At 39.1% G+C, this 22,018-nt stretch overlaps 1 protein-coding gene across 1 annotated transcript in view; it reads left to right on the forward strand.

Moving 5' to 3' along the window:
• LOC133364825 (uncharacterized) overlaps nt 1–12,625 on the forward strand; it is a 38,144-nt gene extending 25,519 nt beyond the window's left edge. The window contains 3 exon segments of the mRNA XM_061585688.1: nt 2,451–3,755; nt 3,757–6,207; nt 11,941–12,625. Coding sequence (XP_061441672.1) covers nt 2,451–3,755; nt 3,757–6,207; nt 11,941–12,625 — 4,441 coding nt within the window.
• Nucleotides 12,626–22,018: the final 9,393 nt, after the last annotated feature.

The raw sequence follows: 22,018 nt of genomic DNA on the forward strand, positions 1-22,018 counted from the left end.
AGTAAGAGCATCCACCGAGCAACCTCAATGTACAGCATTTGTGGTTTTCAATACATCGTTGCCTCCACTCATCCTTGCTGTCACCAGTCTGAGTGTTTGCCTCAGGAGAAGCTGCTGATGACTCACCCAACAGTCCACATTCCTTGAGGTCACTTCTGTTTATGGTGGTCGATTCACTTTGCCTCAATGATCCCACGTGGACTGCTGGTGGCAAAGGTGTTGTTTCCGTGCAGGTCTTGCTAGAGGATGGAGTCTGGGGAGCGTCATTGCTGTTGCGCACATGCAGACTTCTTGCCACTCGTAGCGGAGTCACGCTGGCAGCCCCTCGCAGAATGTTGTGCAGTTGCTCAAAGTATGGGCATGTGGTCCTGCTGTTGCCGGATTTTGAGTTGTGCGCTACTACCCTTCTGTACTCCGCTCTCATCACCTTGGTCTTGTTTCTGCACTCCGTGGCCGTTCGGCAGTGGCCTCTGCTCACCACCTGTTGCGCAACGCCTTCAAAGGTATCGATGTTGCGGGGGCTGCTCCTCAACAGTCCTTGCACCTTCGATTCGCCCCAAATGTCCAGCAAGTCCATGACCTCGCAGGCACGCCAGCTGGGACCTCTGGCCCCACTGGCACATTCATGGGCCTCAACCTGATGGGAGCGTACTCCTGGCGGTTCCATCCTTTCTCTTCTGTTCATTTGCCTGTGCAGGGGCTTCTGGGGTGACACTGCTGGCCCTGCAGGAAGTGCTGCGTAGGCCAAGCGCAGAAGTATGCAGGAAATGTTCAAGGCTGAAAAATAAACACATAAATATGTCTGTGTCCTCTCTCCCTCTCTCTACCAGACCATCTACCTATCTGTGTGTCTATGTATCTACCAATCGATAAATGGATGTAGACCCCTATACATATATATGTACAGGAGTAACATATACACAACCTGTACAGCATTGGAGTAGTTGTTAAACACGCCCCTAGCACGTCTATCTGCCATTACTTGCAAGGGCAGCAGTTTGTGTGTGTATTCCATGGAGCAACCTCCTCCTCATGCCAACCGTATCTAAGCGGCCGTATTAGCTGTTTAGAAGAGTCTGCTTCCAAACTACCACCGCTCACAATGGCTTGCCACAGCAGATGGCAAAGGTGCATTAACCATGGGAGAGGCACAAAGCATGGGCAGAAAATTGACCATGAAAATACTTGCAAGTGCATGGCCCACGTCTGCGGCAGCGTTACAAACAGCACGGGCAGTAAATGAGCACTGTCTGTGGTTAACATGGAAAGTGACCACGAAAGCACTTGCAAGGGGTTCGTCCACGTGTACAGCGGTGTTAAAAACTGCTGCATCGCCCTCCGGTTATGAAACCTGGAGACCACCAGCACCAATCGCTGCCCCTAGCACGTTCCCCCCCCAAACTTTGGAATTCTAGGGCAGGATCAAAGGGGAACATCCAACGGGTAGGCCTTCCCTTGGCCGCCGCACAGAGCCACGGGGGAAATGCAGAGTTGGGTCCCCCCCACATTCTCCATCGCTTTCAATCCTCCCGCCCAGAATAAGCCGGCAAGTGCTGCCTGTAAACGTGCTGCACAGCTGATGAGCGGGCGGCAGGCAGCACAAGGAAGCCACGGCAGGGCATTCGAACCTCCCGCCTAAAAGAGTCACGCACACCTGCTTCACAGCGGATGAGCGGAGAGGGGAAAAGCTGCTGGCGAGACTGCATGGCTACCTCTAAGCGGGATGGGTTTGCAGCTATTTACTGTGCAGTGAGCTAACTTTACAAGGGTACAGGGGCAAATCAACAGCAATGAACAGCAGCCACCAACAATGGAGGGATGCAGTGGGCGGGCCAGCCATTGACCCAGGAAAGGGTGGTGGCGGTTCAGTGTGAAGGAGGGGCACGCAATAGCCGAGGAACTCGTCTTACCTGAGAGCTGCACAACACAACACCATCCACAAAGCAGGCAGCATCAGGATGATCGATGGCCAGAGCGGTGCCTTCGAAAGTGCACAAATGTGCGATGGCGGGCAAACACTTCTTTTTCCACTACAAAACCATACAATGACTTCCTGCTTCTGCGCAAACCTGCATTTCCGCACCTGCGCAGTATATCCAACAGCACTGATTGGCCACGTTTTCCCGGGCTTTTCCAGGAGACGTTTCCACACAAGCGCAAACGTGCAAAGGATGGGATTGGCTGGAAAAGAGGAGGGGGACTGGGGAACCGCCCCAGGACCGGCCATGCAACAGCGTCATCTCTTAAATCCGCGGTATTACGTCCGAGCGGCCGAAGGAACCGCGGATGATTCACTCTTTTAAAACGTTTATTGCATTTTCCGCGGTTGTGCGAAAGCAGATTTAACCACGCGAAAAAGCGCTTTTGCGCGCGACGTCATCAGGATGACCGAAAAATAATGAACACACATAGCGGGCGTGTTACACATTTTACAGTTGTCTGGATGAGCCCTCAGTTGGTGAACTAGCTGCCGCCCATTGTGCTGGCTTGATTTCCCTGGATGATGCTGTCAAAGTCATCTACCACAGGAGCAGGCTGCAGGCTCAGGTCACTGGAGGCACAATGCTGGTGGTTGGCAACATCCCTGTTCAAGAGGTGTCAGCAGCCCTTGGAGCACATTCAGGGAAAGTGTGCATTGCGGCATTCAACAGTCCTCAATCTTGTACGTTATCAGGAGATGAAGCTTCTATCAATGCCATTCAGAAAGATCTAGGTGAACACTTCAGCAAAATAAATATATTTCTTCATGCTTTAAATGTGCCAGCTGCATATCACAGTCACATGATGGATCCAGTACTAACAGTGATGGCAGAAAGTCTGTCGGAATTAAATAAAGGGAAGCCAGAAATTGACCTAATCTCTACAGCAACAGGGAAGGCTGTTTCAGATGGTGATTTTGTTACAGGCAGGTACTGGGCCAGGCAGGCTCGAGATCCTGTTTGTTTTGCCGAGGCCATAATGGCTTTAGCAAAAGGCAGGGCAAATGCTGTGTTTGTAGAAATTGGTTCCCAGAGAGCATTGCAAAGATGTATAATAGAAACGTTAGGGACACAAACTAAAGTTTTTCCTTCCTTGCACATCAACAAAGAGTATGAAACTTTGCTCACACTTGTTAAAGGGCTTTTCGAATTGGGATTCAATCCAGATTGGGAGCACCTCTATGAGGGGTATCAGGGTGCACCAGCAACCTACCCCAGGTATCAGTTTGATCACAGGAAGCTCATGTCATTTATAAACATGCTCCAACAGTCAACTTAAACAGCAGCAAACACAAGCCATGGGTTAATTCACAATCTTGGCAATGACAGTTCAGAATTCACATGTTCCATATCTCAGCCAGTTACACCATATTTGTATGAGCACAAACATAATGGTGTTGCTTTAGTACCTGGTGCCTTTTTTGTTGAACTTGCTTTGTCAGCTGTGATGACTAGGTCAGGACCAAAAGAGTCCTTAAGTTTGTGTCAGATGAGCATGAAGTTTGAATCGCCTTGTGTTTTAAGTGAAAGTTCTCATGATTTGAAGGTAAAAGTCGAATTGCAAAATGAAGTGAGAGATTTCAAAATCTCCTCATCAGGTGCAGTTCATGCATCAGGACGAATCACACGGAACCTGGAAACTTCACTTGAAGAAAACAGCATTTCATATAAAGATGTTTTTCACCGGTGTAAATCTTTTGTCAGCAAAGATGAAGTATATAAAACATTGGTTTAGTTTGGATTCCAGTATGGTTCAATATTCCAGCAGCTAAGTGATGTATTGTGAAGAACTGAAGGAAGCCATAACCATTAAGGTGAACAAGGAAATCAAGGAAGAAATGCACAAGCATTTTATTCATCCGGTGCTCTTAGACTGTTTTCTGCAAATGACAGGTATGATGACCACAAAGAACACTGATAATTGTATAGGGTTTCCTTCCAGCATAAACAGCCTTGTAATTATCCGACCTTTGGAAGAGGAAATGATGATATATTTGAAAATAAGCAAATCTACTGAGAAGTACTTAGAGTGTTGTGGATGCTTCACAGATAAACAAGGGTCTGTTTTGGCCGAAATGAAACGTGTTGTGATCACTCTTATGATGAGAACTTCCAAGAGTGACTATAATTTCCTGTTTCAAAATCAGTGGAAGGAGGTAACTCTTTCCCAGATGATCCAGACTTCAGGAGATGCACCTAGAGTTGCAGTGTTTGCTGACAAAATTGGAATTTCTCAACAGCTTAAAAAATATTTACATAAAGATTCCAGTTTTTTGATATATGAAGATTGGGAGAAACTACTAGCGTTTGGAAGCCCAGAATCAGCTGCTCAGGACAAAGTAAAGCTAGAGGTTCAGGACTATAATGATGTTTCGTTTAAGTGGGGAATTCAAAGATTAAATGAAGGAAATCCTGACAGTGTCGTTGCAAGTTTGTCTAAGTGCTGTGAAGCTTTCCGGCACCTTGTTGTTGCATTGAGAAAGAAGGAAAGCCATTGTTCCATCAAGATAATTACTTACAGGACAACAGGCAGAAACATGAACCACAATAACCCAGGCTTTGCTTTGTATGGAATGGTACGGACCTGCATTGTTGAAGGTTCTGAAATCACATTTCAGTTAATTGATATCAGCTCAACAAACACAATGGATGTCTCAGCCCTAGCAGATGTTATAGTAGAATATGAAGCAGAGAAATATCCTGAAGTCTGGATTAATCAGGGAAGAATTTACACTTCTGAAATCAGACACACCCAAACTAATGATGTGCCCTATAATCATCCTTCCCAGTCTCTTCACAACTCTGAGCTATTAACTCTTTACACTTCTGAGCCTAATGAAGTAAGAAACCTATTTGCTGAGCCAGCTGACCACGTTGGTATTCCTCTTGATGATCACAGTGTTGAAGTGCAAATTGAAAAAATAAGTATCCATTCTGAAGATTATTATCCTGTTAGTGTTTCCAGCTGTAACTTTGGAAACACATTATACTGGAATTCACAGACCATTGATAAATACAAGCTCTTGGCTCTGGACTGCAGTGGGACGGTAATTGCAACAGGCGGTGATGTAAAAAATGTCAAAGTGGGTGATCATATTGTTTCATGCTACCCAGTGCCTGCATCTTCAAGAATCAGGATTCCAGAAGCAGTGTGTTTCAGAACTCAGAAATTTCCATGTTTTGAAATGATAGCCTCTGTCTCATTCTTCAGGATAGCATGGGAAATTCTGCATCAGATGTTACCAAAGATGAAGCGGAATGGATCTTTAGGCATTATTTCTACTGAACCAGAGTCTGTCTTGTGCAAAGTGCTTAGTTTGGCAGCTCAGGAAGCAGGCTGGAAAACCTTATGTACAATGTTTAACAGCAGCCTGGAGCAAACAGTAGCTGAATGTAATGCCCTTGTTTTTCTGCCTCTTCTGGAAAGATTACCCAAAGATGTTTTAGCTCGTCTTTCACATCTTCAGGATGTAGTGCTAATATGTAGCAACCACTGTTCTGACCATCTGCAATCTTTCATTGGAACTGGTCATGAAAACTTTCAAATTCATGTTCTCAGTCTTGCCACCATTTTTCAAAAATCACATCTGAAACATTCCCATAAGCCTTTCTTCAGCTGGATGAAATCGATGCAACTCAAGCAATTTAAGAACTTAACTTCAGTTTTTCAGCAGGCAGAGAATAGTGAGAGTGCAGACACTTCAATGTTATCCAAATTTACCTGTAAATCAGTCCCATGTACTGTGCTTAAAGGTGATGTCCGCAACCGCTGTATTTCTGACATACCAGTGCATGAAGCAAAGGGGAAAATGTTTAAGCAGAATGCTGTCTACATAGTAGCAGGGGGACTCACTGGGCTTGGCTATGAAACTGTTAAATTTATTGCTCAAAATGGAGGAGGATGTATTGTGATCCTTTCACGAAGAAACCCCAGCACAGAAAAGCAGAAATAAATAAGTAATTTGCAAAATCAGAATGAATGGAGCAAGATTGTCAGTCTGCAGTGCAATATAATTTTTAGGCCCGATGTCGAGAGAGCTATCGGTTCAATCAGCAAAATCTTTCCAAAATGCCCAATGAAAGGTATTTTCCACAGTGCTGTGGTTTTACATGATTTGTCCATTGAAGCCTTGACCCTCTCTACCTTTGAAGAAGTTTTAAGACCCAAGGTTGCTGGAGCCATCAGTCTGCACCTTGCTACTAAAGGACAGGATCTTGACTATTTTGTGTGTTATTTTTTTTTTATAATAATTTTTTTATTATTCAAATTTTTATAAAACAAATACAAATACAACAAAAACAATACAACAAAAAAAATAAAATAAAAAAGAATAACTTGACTTCCGATTTGTTACAGATCAGCTATAAGTATATAATATATATCAAACCTGTCTCCTAAAACATACGGAATTCACTTTTTTCCAAAGTCTATCTTAATTAATCGTCAAATCCCATTATCATCATTTCATTTTTTTCTTTCAACAAAAAGTCCAAAAGAGGCTTCCATTCCTTAAGAAATGTATCTGTCGTTTTTTCTCTAATAAGACATGTCAATTTGTCCATCTCAACTAAGTCCATTAATTTCAATAGCCATTCTTCCATTGTTGGTATCGATTCCATTTTCCACTTTTGTGCATATAGTAATCTTGCTGCCATGATCATATATAATATTATTCTTCCATATTTCTTTTCCTTTTGTTTATCCATAAAACCCAATAAAAAAAATTCTGGTTTTGACTGAATATTTATCTTTAAAATTTTTTGCCTCATCCTACCTATCTGTGCCCAAAATAATTTTGCCTGTTTACACAACCACCACATATGATAAAAAGATCCTTCTTGGTGTTTACATTTCCAACATACATTAGAAACATTACTATACATTTTTGAAAACTTTTCTGGAGTCATATACCAACGATACATCATTTTATAAAAATTTTCTTTAAGATTATAGCATAATGTAAATTTCAAACCTTTTTTCCACATATTTTCCCATTGATCCATTTGTATATTATAACCAAAATGTTTTGCCCACTTAACCATACACTCTTTTACTTGTTCTTCTTCCATGTCCATTTTTAATAAAAATTTATACATTTTTGCAATTATACATTCATCATTTGTACACAAACCTATTTCAAAATCAGATTTATTTATTTCAAACCCATACATTTTCTTGTCCATTTTAAATATTTCTAACAATTGTAAATAGGCAAACCATTGTGAACTATATCCTTCATTTATTAGTTGTTCTCTCTCTTTCATTATATATTCACCATGCACATTTTCTAATAGTTCTTGGTAAGTTAACCATTTCTCTTTTCCAGCCATTTCTCTTCTATAAAATGCTTCTTTACTTGAAACACATAGTGGTATTTTCGAAAAAAAACCTTGTTTTGTATTTATTCCATATATTCAACAAAGGACGTCTTCTAAAATGATTATTAAAATCCACTTTAACTTTTACTTTATCATACCATAGATATCCATGCCATCCCCACTTCAGGTTGTGACCCTCCAAATCCAATAATCTTTTATTCCTCAATAGAATCCATTCCTTTATCCAGACTAAGCAACAAGCAGCAAAATAAAGTCTCAAATTTGGTAATCCCAGCCCTCCTCTTTCTTTGGCATCTTGTAATAATTTAAATTTAACTCTTGGTTTTTCCCCCTGCCAAACAAATTTAGAAATATCTTTTTGCCATTGTTTGAAAGGTAGATCAGAGGATATGACAGGTATTGTTTGAAATAGAAACATCATTCTCGGCAATACATTCATTTTTATTACAGATATTCTACCCATTAATGACAACTGTAATTTATCCCATTTTAACAAATCTTTCTTAATCTTCCCGGAAGGAGTGCTGGCTGGTGGTCGTCTCTGAGTGAGCTCTATCTCAGAGGAAGCTTATTTCAGTTAAAAGCCAGTCAAGAGGAATTTTTGACTGGCGTAAATGTTCTCCAAGATAAAAGGGGAACCGAAGAGATTATCCACGGAACTCCGTCGAGCTGTAGATTGCTAGATTTGATCAGGAATCCCCCTGAGATAAGAAGGCATTTCTAGCAGCGGAAGACAGAGTCTGGATTTCCAACAGGCTGTGCTGAAAGTAAGCGAGACGTTTTTTTCTTTCTCTTTTAAAAACGTTTTTAACGAGCTAGCCTCCTTCTGTCTAAATCTTATCAACTAACTTAAATTACTATCGTAAAAGAGACTTGTTTATGAATCGGCAACTCAGAAACTTGGGTGAGTCACACTTTTTTTCGTATTATACAAAGCTAAGGAAGAAGGGAGCAATTCAAAGAACCTGCTTTATTTTTTATGACAAAAAGCTGGCTTAAAGCTGGAACTACAAAGATTAAATGGATAAGAGGCAACTTATTAGATAAGATGATTTGATTATTTGAAGGAAATATATCTGAGAATATTTTTTTTATTTTTTTTTATTTTGGATTAAATTTTTTTTTTGAACAAATCTTGTGTTCGTGTATCTTACTAACTGCTGGATGCTGAGAACTGGATTTGTTTTACATTCCTGAATGTGCTGGAGACAAGAACTGTGTTGGTTAAACAGGCCTGGAATATTAACTTTTTTGTTGCTGGGAGAAAAGAAACTGTTTGCCTCTACATTGGCTAATAATAGAAAAGGTTTTTTTTTTCCAAGAATGACATCTAGGAAAGCAGCCAAAGTTTTGGAGCGAAGAGTTTCAATTGATACACAGGAAGGGATGGACATGTTCCAGAAAATTATGGAGGGATTTAGTGATTTTAAACAAGAGTTGAAACAAGAGATGAAACAGGACAGACAACAACTTAAAGATGAATTTTGCAATATGAAAAAGGATTTTAAAGATTTACAAGATCATATTAAAACAGAAGTGGGTGAGATTAAAAATAACATTGGGCAATTAACACAGGATGTAAAAAATGTTAAAGATAAGGTGCAAACCTTAGAGAATAGAATAGATATTACAAATATGGAATTGGAAAAAAAATTGGACTATATTGCTGTTATGGAACTTAGAGATAAAGAACATTGCTTGAGATTCCGTGCAATTCCTGAGGAAACAGGTGAAGATATCAGAGAGAAAATTGTTAATGTTTTGGCAAAATCCTTCGACAGGAATGAAGATGGGATGGAATTTGAAATAGACAAAGTTTATAGAATTAATTCCAGATATGCAACAATAAAAAAAATCCCAAGAGATGTGCTTGTTTATTTTTTAAAAAAGAGGACCAGAGATATGGTTTTGCAACATCATTTTAACAATGTCTTCAAAATTGATGGTAAAGAAATACAGGTGATGAAGGAAATTCCTGTTAGGCTTCTACGTAAGAGAAAAGATTACGCCTTCTTCACAGAAAAACTTAAACAATGTAAAATTCAATTTAGATGGGATGTTCCAGAGGGAGTGATTTTTACATTTAGACAACAGAAGTATCGATTAAATACTGTTCAAAAAGCAAGGGATTTCTTGAGAAAAGCTTCAAAAGACATGGAAGAAGATAAACTCAGAGATATGGACATAATTCCTGGGAAACAAAGTCAACAGAAACAGGTAGAGGAAGAAAAGGATGATGATGGATCAAAGGGAGCAACAGGCATAGACTTTTCTAAAATACATGCTTGAAAATGGATTACAAATATCTAACTTGGAATATAAATGGAGCTAATTCGTCGCAGAAGAGAAAGTATTTCATTATTTGAAAAAATTAAAATTGGATATAATTTGTTTACAAGAAACTCATATTAAGAAGAAAGATTCTAAATATTTAATTTGTAAAAATTTGGGTGAAGAATTTATTTCGGCAGGATTCAAAAAAAATGGTGTGGTTCTTTATATTAATTCACAATTGTCTCCTAAATTGATATTATTGGATGATAGTGGTAGATTTGTGGGAGTTGAAATCACCATTCAGGGTACAAAAATTTTGATAGTGGGCATTTATGCTCCTAATGAAGATAAAACAAGGTTTTATACTGGACTTATGGAAAAATTATCAGAGTTTGCATATGATCATGGGTGATTGGAATGGGGTAATTTCACCAAAAATGGATAGACTTTCTGAGAAAAATATTAAAGAGACACAGGGCAAATTGCCGAAGATCTGTTTCGAATTGATGGAAAATTTAGAATTGGTGGATGCTTGGAGATATATAAATGACAATGCAAAGGAATTTACTTACTTTTCAGAAAGACATAAAACATTTTCGAGGATTGATATGATTTGGATGTCTAAAAATTTAGTGAAAGATATTTCCAAGATGGATGTGTTACCAAAAACCTTTTCGGATCATAATCCAGTGATACTGACTTTAAAAAAAAAAATCTTGGATTTAGATGGAGACTAAATGAATCTTTATTACAGAATGATAAAATAGTGCAGGAATGTAAGAAGAAATTAAAAGAGTTTTTTGAACACAATTTACATAAAGGAACAGATGAAAATATTGTTTGGGATACAAGTAAAGCATTTATGAGGGGATATTTTATTAAATGTAATTATGAATTAAAAAAAAAGAAACAACAGAAAATGCAATTGATCTTGGAAGAAATAAACAAAAAGAGGAAGAATTGAAAGAGAATCCAAGTAAAGCTTCTACTGTAAATCAAATTAAAATGTTACAGAAACAAGTGTCAATGTTGACAGTTAGAGAAATTGAAAGGAAATTAAATTTTGCTAAACAAAGGACTTTTGAATTTGCAAATAAACCGGGGAAATTGCTAGCATATAAATTAAGAAAAGAACGACAAAAAAATCTTATTTTAAAGATACTAGAAGGAGATGAGATGTTGACAGACAATTTAAAAATCCAAAGGGTTTTCCATCAATATTATTCAACTTTGTACAAGTGTCAGGAAATTCCCTCAGAAAAAATAGAAGAGTATATATCCAAACAGAATTTGCCTAAAATTACAGATCTTCAGAGACAAGCTATTAATGGTCCTATTACGTCAAGAGAAATATCTGAGGCTATAAGTAAAATTAAATTAGGAAAGGCGCCAGGACCGGATGGACTATCAGCAATGTATTACAAATGCTTGGAGGAGGAACTTTTACTACCTTTACAGTATACAATGAATTCTATTTTACAAGAGGGGAAGATACCGGATAGTTGGAAAAATGCCAATATAACATTAATACCTAAAGAGGAGCAGGATTTAACCAAAACAAAAAATTATCGGCCAATATCTTTATTGAATAATGACTATAAAATTTTTACAATGATTTTGGCTGAAAGAATGAAAATAATATTGCAACAATTTATTCAGGAAGATCAAGCGGAGTTTTTACCTAAAAGACAATTACGTGATAACGTCAGGAATGTTTTGAATGTGTTGGAATATCTAGAACAACGAAATGACATACAAGCTGCTTTGATTTTCTTGGATGCTGAGAAAGCATTTGATAATTTGAATTGGAAATTTATGTTTAAGGTTCTAGAGCAAATGGACTTTGGAGTTAATTTTATAAAATGGATCAGATCGATTTATACATCACAGAAGGCACAGATAATTGTCAATGGGGATTTAACGGACTCATGTGAAATACAAAAGGGTACAAGACAGGGATGTCCATTGTCACCCCTTCTATTTATTCTGGTTTTAGAAGTGCTGCTTAGAGACATAAGGCAAGACAAAAGGATTTCGGGAATAAAGATAAAAAAAGAGGAATATAAATTGAGAGCATTTGCTGATGACTTGATAATTGTATTAGAAAATCCCTTGGAAGGAATCAAAGTATTGATGGATAAACTAGAAGAATTTGGACCATTAGCAGGATTTAAGATCAATAATAAAAAAACGAAGATGTTGGTGAAAAATTTATCTTTAAGAGATCAAAAAGAGTTAATGGAGAAGATAGATTTTAAAATAGAAGAAAAGGTGAAATATTTAGGTATCATTATGACAAATAAAAATTCAAAGTTGTTTCATAATAATTATGAAAAACTATGGACAGAGACTATTTTGTGTGTTATTCATCTGTTGCTTCCTTTCTTGGAAATGCATTGCAAGCAAACTATGCTGCTGCCAATTCCTTCCTGGACCTCTTCTGCCATTACAGGAGGAACTGCGGATTGCCAGGACAATCTATCAGCTGGGGTGCCTTGAATCTTGGACTACTGCAAAATCAACTTCAACTTCAACATCTTTTGGAAACAAAGGGTATATCTACACTGCAAGTGAATGATATTTATGAGTTCCTTAAAACAAGCTTAATTCTGAACAACCCTCAGCAAGCTGTGATAAAGCTGAACAAGTCTTTGCTCACTCATTACTATGCTCAAATTCCAGCTATCAGAAGTCGCATGCATACTATTATGACAGAAGTACTTGGCAGTCATATTGAGGTTTTAGAACAATCTGTGTCCCACGATTCGACTCCACTAAAATCTGAAGACTACATCATATCACTGGTGAGCCAGCTTAGTGGTACAGACCCAAGTGACATTGCCGTGAATACACCCCTTTTGTCTGTTGGCATAGATTCTATGCTGGCTATGACTCTACATAATCACATTTATCAGGAACAAAAGGTTGATATACCACTTGTGAAATTTCTTGATCCGCACACCACAGTGCTTGGTCTAGCACTGCTTTTGGAAGAAAGCTCTAAGGAACTTGGGAAACCTGTGAGTGATTGAGGGAAACAGAACTGTGAAGTAGAAACCTGAAAGAACTTTTCCTAGCACCAGTGTTGATTATATTTGTGTCATTTTTGAACGCTAAATTTATTCATAATGATTAGTGACCCTCAATTTGGCTAAACTAAATAGCTGTCATTATATTCTTATAGTTTGTGTGAACTGCTATTTCACCTAAAACATCGTAGTAATTTAAATCTGCAGACAATTAAGCTTTTTGTACCAGTTCCCTGAAAGAGTTTGCCACGGACCCATCTTGTGCTTTCTTTATCCTTTGCAGTGTTTGGTGATGCTTATTTTAAGCTATTGTAAAAAGTAAAGTGGACCTTCTTGACAAGGGTATAGAGCTTGAGCTTGAGTCTGAACATTAAATATAGAATTGTAAAATGTCAAATATCTTTTTAATATTTTTATCTACAAGGCACTTAATACTTTACAGTATATTTTGTATTTTTACCCTCCCTCCTTTGAAAACTGATGTGAAGTCAAGGATCTGTTGAAAATTCAAACAATAAATAAATTGTAAACATCCCATTTTTCATGGTGATCCCTCGGTCTCCAAGAGAGATGCTGCATAGCGCTTTGCTTATGTTTTTTTCCGTCCCCTTTGAAAAATTCCAAGTACAGGGCTGTACTTGTAATTCAGCCCCGTCCTTGCCTGCTTTCATTTCCATGTCTCGATGTTCTAGGAAGACACTGAAGTTATATACCCTCTCCCCTTTTGAAACTGATTTTGGGTGTCAAGTGTCTATTTGAACTTGCAACACAGAATTGCACCCTGAATGTGTGTTCAAAATTTCATCCTGACATCTCAGTGTAAGGCCTCCCATTTCTGAGCCCCCAGTACTTTTGTTTAATATAATGAATACATCATATTAAAAATTATATAGTCCAAAATGAAAATTTAATTCTTTCATGCTACCATTTCAGTTTCTCCATGATTGCCACAGAGCACACACTCAGCACTAAACACTTTTGGGTTCCACCACTCCTCTGGGCCCAACCCTGATGTGCAACCCACACTGATTAGCATTCACAGCTGGTTAAGTAGTTTTCAGGGAAATAAATATTTTTCAGACTTCTGTGGAAGAAATGGTTACCTTGATTACTATTTTATTTGTATGTTTTAATGCTATATTGTGAAATCTCACTGCTTTACAATAAATTCTTACTTTGTATTAAAACAAAACATTATTACTCTGTATTCAAAACAATTATATTACTTTTAATCTATTAATAAAAACTAGTTTTATGTATTTAAACTGAATGCTTATTCTTAACCAAAAAAGGCAGTTATTTCAGACTTCATTGGAGAGGGAACAAGACTCTTGGCAAGTTTTAAAGGCCCTCAGTGAGTATATTCAATACTAGAGTGGCAAGAAAATACATGTTATAAAATGTTTTATTTTTTCAACTCATAATATACTGCAGTATATCAACTGCACTTCTCCAAGTTCTTCAGAACGGGAAGAGATACAGCCTGCCACCCATACCTGCTGTTGTAAAATATTTTTTTAATGGACAGGTGTTAAATTTCCTCATTATAAAGAGAAAATGTAGGTACTTATAATGTGACAGCATAAAAGGAAAACAGTTTTAAGATTTCACTTTTCTGTTTGGTTTTGCATTCCAGATTGAGTTGGAAGACCTCAGTTTGTATTTTTACCTTTCTTCAGGGCCAGACAAATACTTGCAGATATATCCTAGATCTGAAAATGGTATTCTTTATTTGCCATTGTGTTCCACAAATCCAATTTTTTTCTAATCTGAATCTGCCAAGGAGATCCATATATGTATGAGTGTGCAAAGAAGAAAATGTTTAGTGTAGTACAGGGTTGGGGAAATTTGTGGCGCTCCAACTATTTTTGGACTCAGCTCTCATCAGCCCCTGCCAATATGGTTACGTGGTCAGGGTTGATGGGAGTTGATGCCTGCCCAAAAATATCTGCAGTGGGGGACAGCCCTCTCCTATCAGTTGTGTAGAACTTGTGAGCTTATGGAGCTGGCAAATATTATTTCTCGATATCTATCCTCAGAGCATCTCCTACCTTGAATCCTCCTAACAGAATATTTAGGGGAGCATGTCCATTCCATTATAGTCGGTTTGATAATGCTTTATCAAACTTGTATCAAACCTTGGGTCCTTAATATTGTCCCTTACAGTAACCTAGAAATCAAAGGAAATGGGAAATGTCACTTTGTTCCACTCTGATTTCACAGATGCAGGTAGAGTAGGACCGAGCGCAGGGGATTTGGTCTAAGCTTTTTTCCTACTGCACAAGTAGCTAGCTCCACACTTGCAAACTTTTAGTAGGCGAAGAAAAGGAACAGGAAGGCAGGCAATGAAAATACCTGCAGAAGGAAAACACACACCAGAAGGTTGGCAAAATGAGAGGGAACAAAAAATGCAGGTGGTTTGAAAAACATGGAGTAATATAACTGCTTGAAGTTGAGTCCTAACACTCATTAGCCCCACCGAAGGCATAACAGAGGTCAAGTGAACCCCATTATAATTGCAGTTACTAGGATTTGCCCTCTGACAAAATGGTTATTGTCCCTGTAAAATATGCTGATCTGTTTACATTTGCTGTTAAGGAATATGAAGAGTTAATGGAGAGCTTTCACAAAATGTCTGCTCTAACACTATTGTTGCCTTTAATTACGCATTCATGTTGGAAGTGTTGGGGTGTAACTTGGCTTTCACTGAAGGTTGATGCGTCTGCATAGGAAACCTGGACTGCCCTTTCCTTTCTAACCTGTGTTGACCTACCTTCCAGTGTTAAACTGATACTTTTAGGGTTGCTGACCTCACTTCCTATTTCCTTGGATAGGAGACCATTTTGGATCTCTCTTCTCTAGAGATGCAGTAACAAGCATGCCTTGTTGGATCTCCACCTTAGTAGCCAGAACTAGGGATCTTTCTTCTCAAACATGTATTTCCTTTAATAAATTGTAGCTTACTGTTTAATTAAAGCCAGAGTCTCAGGGTAGAAACACACTCACTGTTCTGCCAGTTCCAGTGCATCTCTACCTCTCTCTTCTGAAAACCAGGGCACACAATGCTACTTAAACCCCACTCCTTTTCCCTGTAAAACCTAGTGGGAGCCGCTAGTGCATGTTTTTTTAATTAACTTCTAAGATTTTGCAACTGATCAGCAGATAAACTCATTCCCCCTCTGCGTGTGGCTAATGGAAATATTTTGAACTGGCAACTGTGGGATTGTATCCAGGGTAAAGTGTATTCCTTCAGCACGGATCCTGTTACAGTTCAGGTTCCTCTAGCATTCAGTTCAATTTCAATGCTAACCATTCACAGCATGGGGTAGAATAGGGTCTAGCTGTCTGTAAGTTTGGCTGGAGATTTGTGTAAAGGCTTGTGGTCTGTTGGGTCTAGCTGAGGCCTCAGGACAACAGAGACCTATCCTCATGTTGTAGTTCAGGGCTGGGAGACCTATAGCCCTCCAGATGTTGTTGGACTTGAACTAGGCTTGCCATACTGCCCAGTTACTGGGTTTTACCTGGATTTTAGCCATTCTACCCGGTACTCGGCCCATTAGGTGGCCTGCATTCCCAGCTTGCTTGCTTTTTAAAAAAAAAGCAGATCTCTAATCCTTGAGGATCCAGAGATACAAGGCAAAATGTGAAGGCAGTTTTCTGCCCAATCATTTTGTGAAAAATCAGCCTCCTCGGCCTTCCATTGTTCTTAGCTAATGGGGGGCACCACAGCTGTCCTGGGAAAATCAAGATTTTTAGCCTGCCTGTTTGCTGCATTTGCAGGCTCTAGGCAGTTTGGAAAACTGCATGTGTTCACTTGATCAACATGTGCAGCTCTGCCCCTTAGCCAGAGACTAGCTCACTTTCTTGTTGAGTCAGCAAGGAGAAGCAACCTTCATCTCAATTGCTCCTGTGTCTCAGGGTGATATGTGCCTTAAGTGGTGAATGCAATGAGAGTGTCTGCCTGCTGTCATGGAGGATGGAATAAAGGGGTCTGAATCCACTAAATGCTCCTTCCCCTGAACTCATGCAAAATACAGAAGCAAGCCTCTCTGAATAAATGGCTGAATTGCATTTCCTCCCCATTAAATAGTGCCTACTCCCAAGTAAAATTGCATTGGAATGCAGCCTTGCTCATCCTGTTGGCCAGCAAAGCCCCTGTTCAGTAATTCAGAAAAGGCTGAAAAGTATTTTTAATACATATCCTTCATATGGCAGGCATTACCCCACCAAAGATGACCCTACCCCTTTTCCTTTCCAGGGATGTATGTATATGTGTGTATATAATATACATACAAACATGTATACATACATACATACATGCACAAAGACTATATATATATACAGTGCAATGGGGGTTGCAACCGGTTCCTCCCTTAAGATCCACTTCACACCACCAAATAATTATTTGCTTACTATGTGGTATTTTTTCCTGTTGGTGCTACATGTCTGCCCCCAGCAGTGGCTGAAATCCCCTATTCCCAATGCCAAATTAGTAGAGGCAAGCTTACAATTTAGTGGTACAGAATGCACTCAGAACATATTTAGAGGATCCATTTTATTTATCATTTCACATAGTCAAAGCCCAATTCTTGTTTTAGCAAGAACTGGGAAGAATTTTCCTTATTTAAAAATTGAAATGAAAAGAATATGATTGATTTGTAGCTATCTTCTTTTCTACAGCCGAATTTCCAACACTATATATTTTGCTATATAAACCACTTTGGGAATTTTTGTTGAAAAGCGGTATATAAATATTTTTACTACTGCTACTTTTGGCAGAACTCCATATATACTGTATACTCAAAATACTCTGAGGTTCAGAGAAACCTTGCTGCACACCAATATTCTGTTCTTTCTAGTGGCATATTAAATACATCATTCCTATTTATTTGCTGATCTTCAATTTACTGGTCAGCATAAGCTTGGGTATCTTCAGATTCCTCAAACTTTCGGGGGTGGCAGGAGTATAGTCTGGTGTTGGAAAGGAGTCTGACAGCACTGCTTGCTTTGAATCTTAATTAGATAAAATGATTGACTGAACTGATAAGATTAAAATGTTTATTTCTATCTGCATTACCTATGGCCATACTCCCCTGAACACGCCCAATCTCGTCTGATCTCGGAAGCTGAGCAGGGTCAGGCCTGGTTAGTGATGGGAGACTGCCTGGGAATATCAGGTGCTATAGACTTAGAGGAAGGCAATGGTAAACCACCTCTGAATACCTCTTACCATGAAAGCCCTATGAATACATCCAAAAGATTAATAGGGTCACCATAAATCGTAACTGACTTGAAGGCATACAAAAACAAAAATCTGCATTACAGGCTGTAGTAATGTGTTCATTTAATGTTTCCTAATTGTTGATACAAAAACCTCTCAATCACAATATTGCTTTTAATTTGTTTTGCTGGCTTTTTATTTTATGCTAGATTTTTGTACTGCTGCCCTGACTTGTTTTATGTTTGTTTCTATCTTGTGTCTTTATTTTTTAAAATTGATTGTGTATTTTTATTATGTTTGTAAGCTGCCCTGAGCTCTGTTTTTAAACAGTGGAAGGGCAGGATATAAATCCTCCTTAAATAAATGAATATTCCATTTTGTTGGAAACCAGAGTCTAGGCATTTAAGGCTAAAAATGTAAGTTTTAAAAAAAAGATTTGGTGGTAATTACTAGGCACAAAAACAAAGCAAAACTGGATAATGCAACTATTATATGCTTAATTTGCATTATCAGCAAATAATTTGCATAATATGCAGATTAGACTGTCTGGATGTATGGAACTGGAATATAGCAACCCTAACTCCAACTCTCTTTAACAGCCAGTGGCTGGGGTGAAGAGAGTTGGAGTCCAGAAACAGCTGGAGGCCCACAGGTTCCCAGCCCTTTCACAGATGCTGTTACAACAGAGAAGACTGGAGAAGGAGGCACCAGGAGCCTGAAGAAAGAGCTGGAAGGAGAGTTTAAGGCCTGTTCTCTGTTTCAGCGGGTAACTTAGCATATCAGAGGCAAATAACTGAGCTACCAGGCCTAAGTTCTGCTGACAATACTGAGCAAGAAGAAGTCACTTCAAGGGCCAAGAAGAACTGCAGAGACTACAGACTATGAAGACTGAAATAACAATATTATATAGCCGTGACAATGGCTGTATATTATAGCCAGCATGTTTTTTTTGCATTCCACAGCGTTAAATTGAAAATACCTCCATGCCATTTTGCTGCTTCCCATTAGCTCATTTCAAAACAAAACCTTACAAAATGTATAGTCCTGAACTCAGAAATGTTTGCTTAACAATCCTCTAGGTTTTCATGGCGCTACACAAAACACTCAGAGAGAATCTAGAGTTCAAAGTGTAAAACAAGACAAACAAATCCAGACAGACCCCCACTGGACTTTTTTCTGTCAGTGGTCTCATAATTTGTTGAAATTAAAAATCCATGTTCACAGAGTACTTGTAATCCTATTACTAACCTTGCCTCGTACTCTGACCTTCATCTTCTGCAGTTTGAAAGTTTAAAAATATGCATGGCTGATTTTTAATTAATTTAAGAAATGCTACATTGGACTCTATGATAGTGCAGGCATGCTCAGTAAGAACCAAATGTCAGTGTTCTAAAAGCCAATCAAACAGCTGTTTGGCTTGGCTAATCGGGGCCACAACCATTCCAGACATTTATTCCACTTTAAACAGTCATGGCTTCTCTCAAAGAACCCTGGGAAGTGTAGTTTTGTGAAGGGTACAGAGAGTTGTTTTATTTATAATTTGATTTATATCCCATCCTTCCTCCCGGCAGGAGTTGTTAGGAGACTCCTAATCCCCTGAGAGGACTCCAGTGGCCAGAGAGATTTAATAGTCAGCTCTCCTCTAGGGATTGTGGCTCTGTGAGGGGAATAGGGCATCTCCTAGCAACTCTCGGCACCCTTCACAAACTACACTTCCCAGGATTCTTTGGGGGATGCCATGACTGTTTAAAGTGGAATGAAGGTCCACTTTAACACCTGCAATCTCTGGATGTGGTCAGTGACAGCTCTGGTTTAAATTTGGGTGGTTATCGTAGAATAAAAAGATGGGGGAAACCCTGAAAAACAATGATACTGTTCACAATGTTTTCCTTTTGGAAAGGAAAGGGGTTTTTCTTCTGCTCAGTGCCAACCCACCCAATAATCTCCCCTCCCTGCTCCTCTTTCTTCCTCCCTACACCTTCCTCCCCTTCTCTCCTTGTCCCCTTCCCTGCCCCTTCCTCAGGTCAGTTTCTCCTCCATTGGTGATCACTTGTGACTGAGTAAGATTGTTTTCCAAAGTAAGGTCTTTAACGGTGGGTTCGTAAGTGACTGTGGAGGCCAATTCTGGATCCACACAGCCTCCCACAGTGGGGACATAGGTTTCCAGATGAAAGACAGTTGCAATGAGGATTTACTTGATGTGCCTTCCACTTAGCTCATTTGTCCCTTTCGCCCTGTATTCGGGCTTCTTCAAAGTCCATAGCATCTTTGATAACAGCCAGCCTTCAATTGGGACGCTCATGGGCCAAAAAGTCCCAGTTCTCAATGCTCATGTTACATTTTTTTAGATTATCTTTAAGAACATCTTTAAACCTCTTTTTCTGTCCACCCATATTTTGTTTTCAATCCTTAAGTTGTAGCTGCTTTGGAAGACAGTAATCAGGCATTCGAACAACATGGCCAGTCCAGCAAAGTTGATGTTGAAGGATCATTATTTCAACACTGGTGGTCTTTGCTTCTTCCAAAATGCTAATATTAGTCCGTCTATCATCCCAAGTACTTTGCAGAATTTTCTGGAGGCAGCGTTGGTGGAATCTTTCAAAAAGTTGAGAGCAGCATTTATAAATGGCCCATGTTTCTCAGGCGTACAGTAAGGTCAGTAGTACAATGGCTTTGTAAATAAACATTTTGGTCTCCCTGCGAATATCCCAATCCTTGAACACCCTACGCTTCATTTAGGAGAATGCAGCACAGAGCTCAGACGATGTTGAATTTCAGCGTCGATGTCACCTTTTACAGAGAGATGGCTGCCAAGATAAGAAAAATGATCAACATTCTCCAGCGTCGCACTATTAAGCTGGATTGATGGTGCTACAAAGGGACTAGTTCACACCTGCTGATTAAGCACTTTGGGTTTTTTTATATTAAGCGAGAGCCCAAGCTTTCCATATGCTTCTGCAAAGACATTTAGGATAGTTTGAAGATCTTTCTCTGAATGTGTGGAGACTACATTATCATTGGCATATTGAAGTTCTACGACAGAGGTTGTAATTACCTTACATTTGCTTTCAGCCTGCTGAGATTAAAAAGCTTTCCATCTGTTCAATATGTGATTTCCACACCAGTAGGAAGTTTCCCCTCAATAAGGTGTAGAATCATAGCAATGAAAATAGCAAATAAGGTCAGATCAATGACGCATCCGTTTTATACCTGATCCAACTCTGAATGGATCACTCTGAAAGCCATTGTTATCTAAAATTGTTGCCGTCATGTTGTCTTGAAGGAGTCGCAAAATAGTCACAAATTTATCAGTGCATCCAATTTTCAGAAGGATGGTCCAGGGAGCAGTTCGATTCACATTATCAAAGGCCTTAGTCAGATCAATAAGTGTCATATATAAAGGTCGGTTTTGCTCCCAGCATTTTTCTTGAAGCTGTTGTGCAGTGAAGATCATGTCCACTGTTCTCCTGGAAGGGTGGAAACCATTTTGGGATTAGGGGAGGATATCTTCTGAGATAGGTACGTGGCCACTGACCACTTTCCTCCAAGGGGATGCAGCCCTCAACCTTGAAAAGGTTGGACACCCCAATTATAAAACACATTATTTATACATTTAATGTCATATCTATTTGACCCTGAGGGAAGCTTTCACTTGGTAAGGGGACTGGCCAGGTTGGAAGTAGTATACACTGACAACTGGCTCCCATATTTGGTGACAGCTCTCTGTCTGTAGCATCCTTAACATATCTGAGCTGCAGCAACTGACCAATCTCTGGTAATTACAGTATGGACACTCCTAATTCAGATAGTATAGTAAGATAGTATAGATAGTCCTAATCAGAGCTTGGAAAAGTTACTTTTTTGAACTACAACTCCCATCAGCCCCAGCCTACATGGCCACTGGATTGGGCTGATGGAACTTTTCCAAGCTCTGATGCTAATTCAGATAGTATAATGCAATGCAATTAATACTATAATACATTTCCCTTCTGTAGGATCTAATTGTTCAGATGGTGGTCTGAGGTTGTTGTTTTTGCCATAGCAACTTTTATCTTTTTGAATCTTACTCATGTTTCATTAGGCTTCATGGATGTCTGCATGTGAAAAACAGTTTTAACACTGTTTACCTGCCAATTTACCTGCAGCCTGTTTACCTGCCAATTAAGCATTATATC

This window comes from Rhineura floridana, chromosome 10, assembly GCF_030035675.1.
Source record: "Rhineura floridana isolate rRhiFlo1 chromosome 10, rRhiFlo1.hap2, whole genome shotgun sequence".
Taxonomy (NCBI): domain Eukaryota; kingdom Metazoa; phylum Chordata; class Lepidosauria; order Squamata; family Rhineuridae; genus Rhineura; species Rhineura floridana.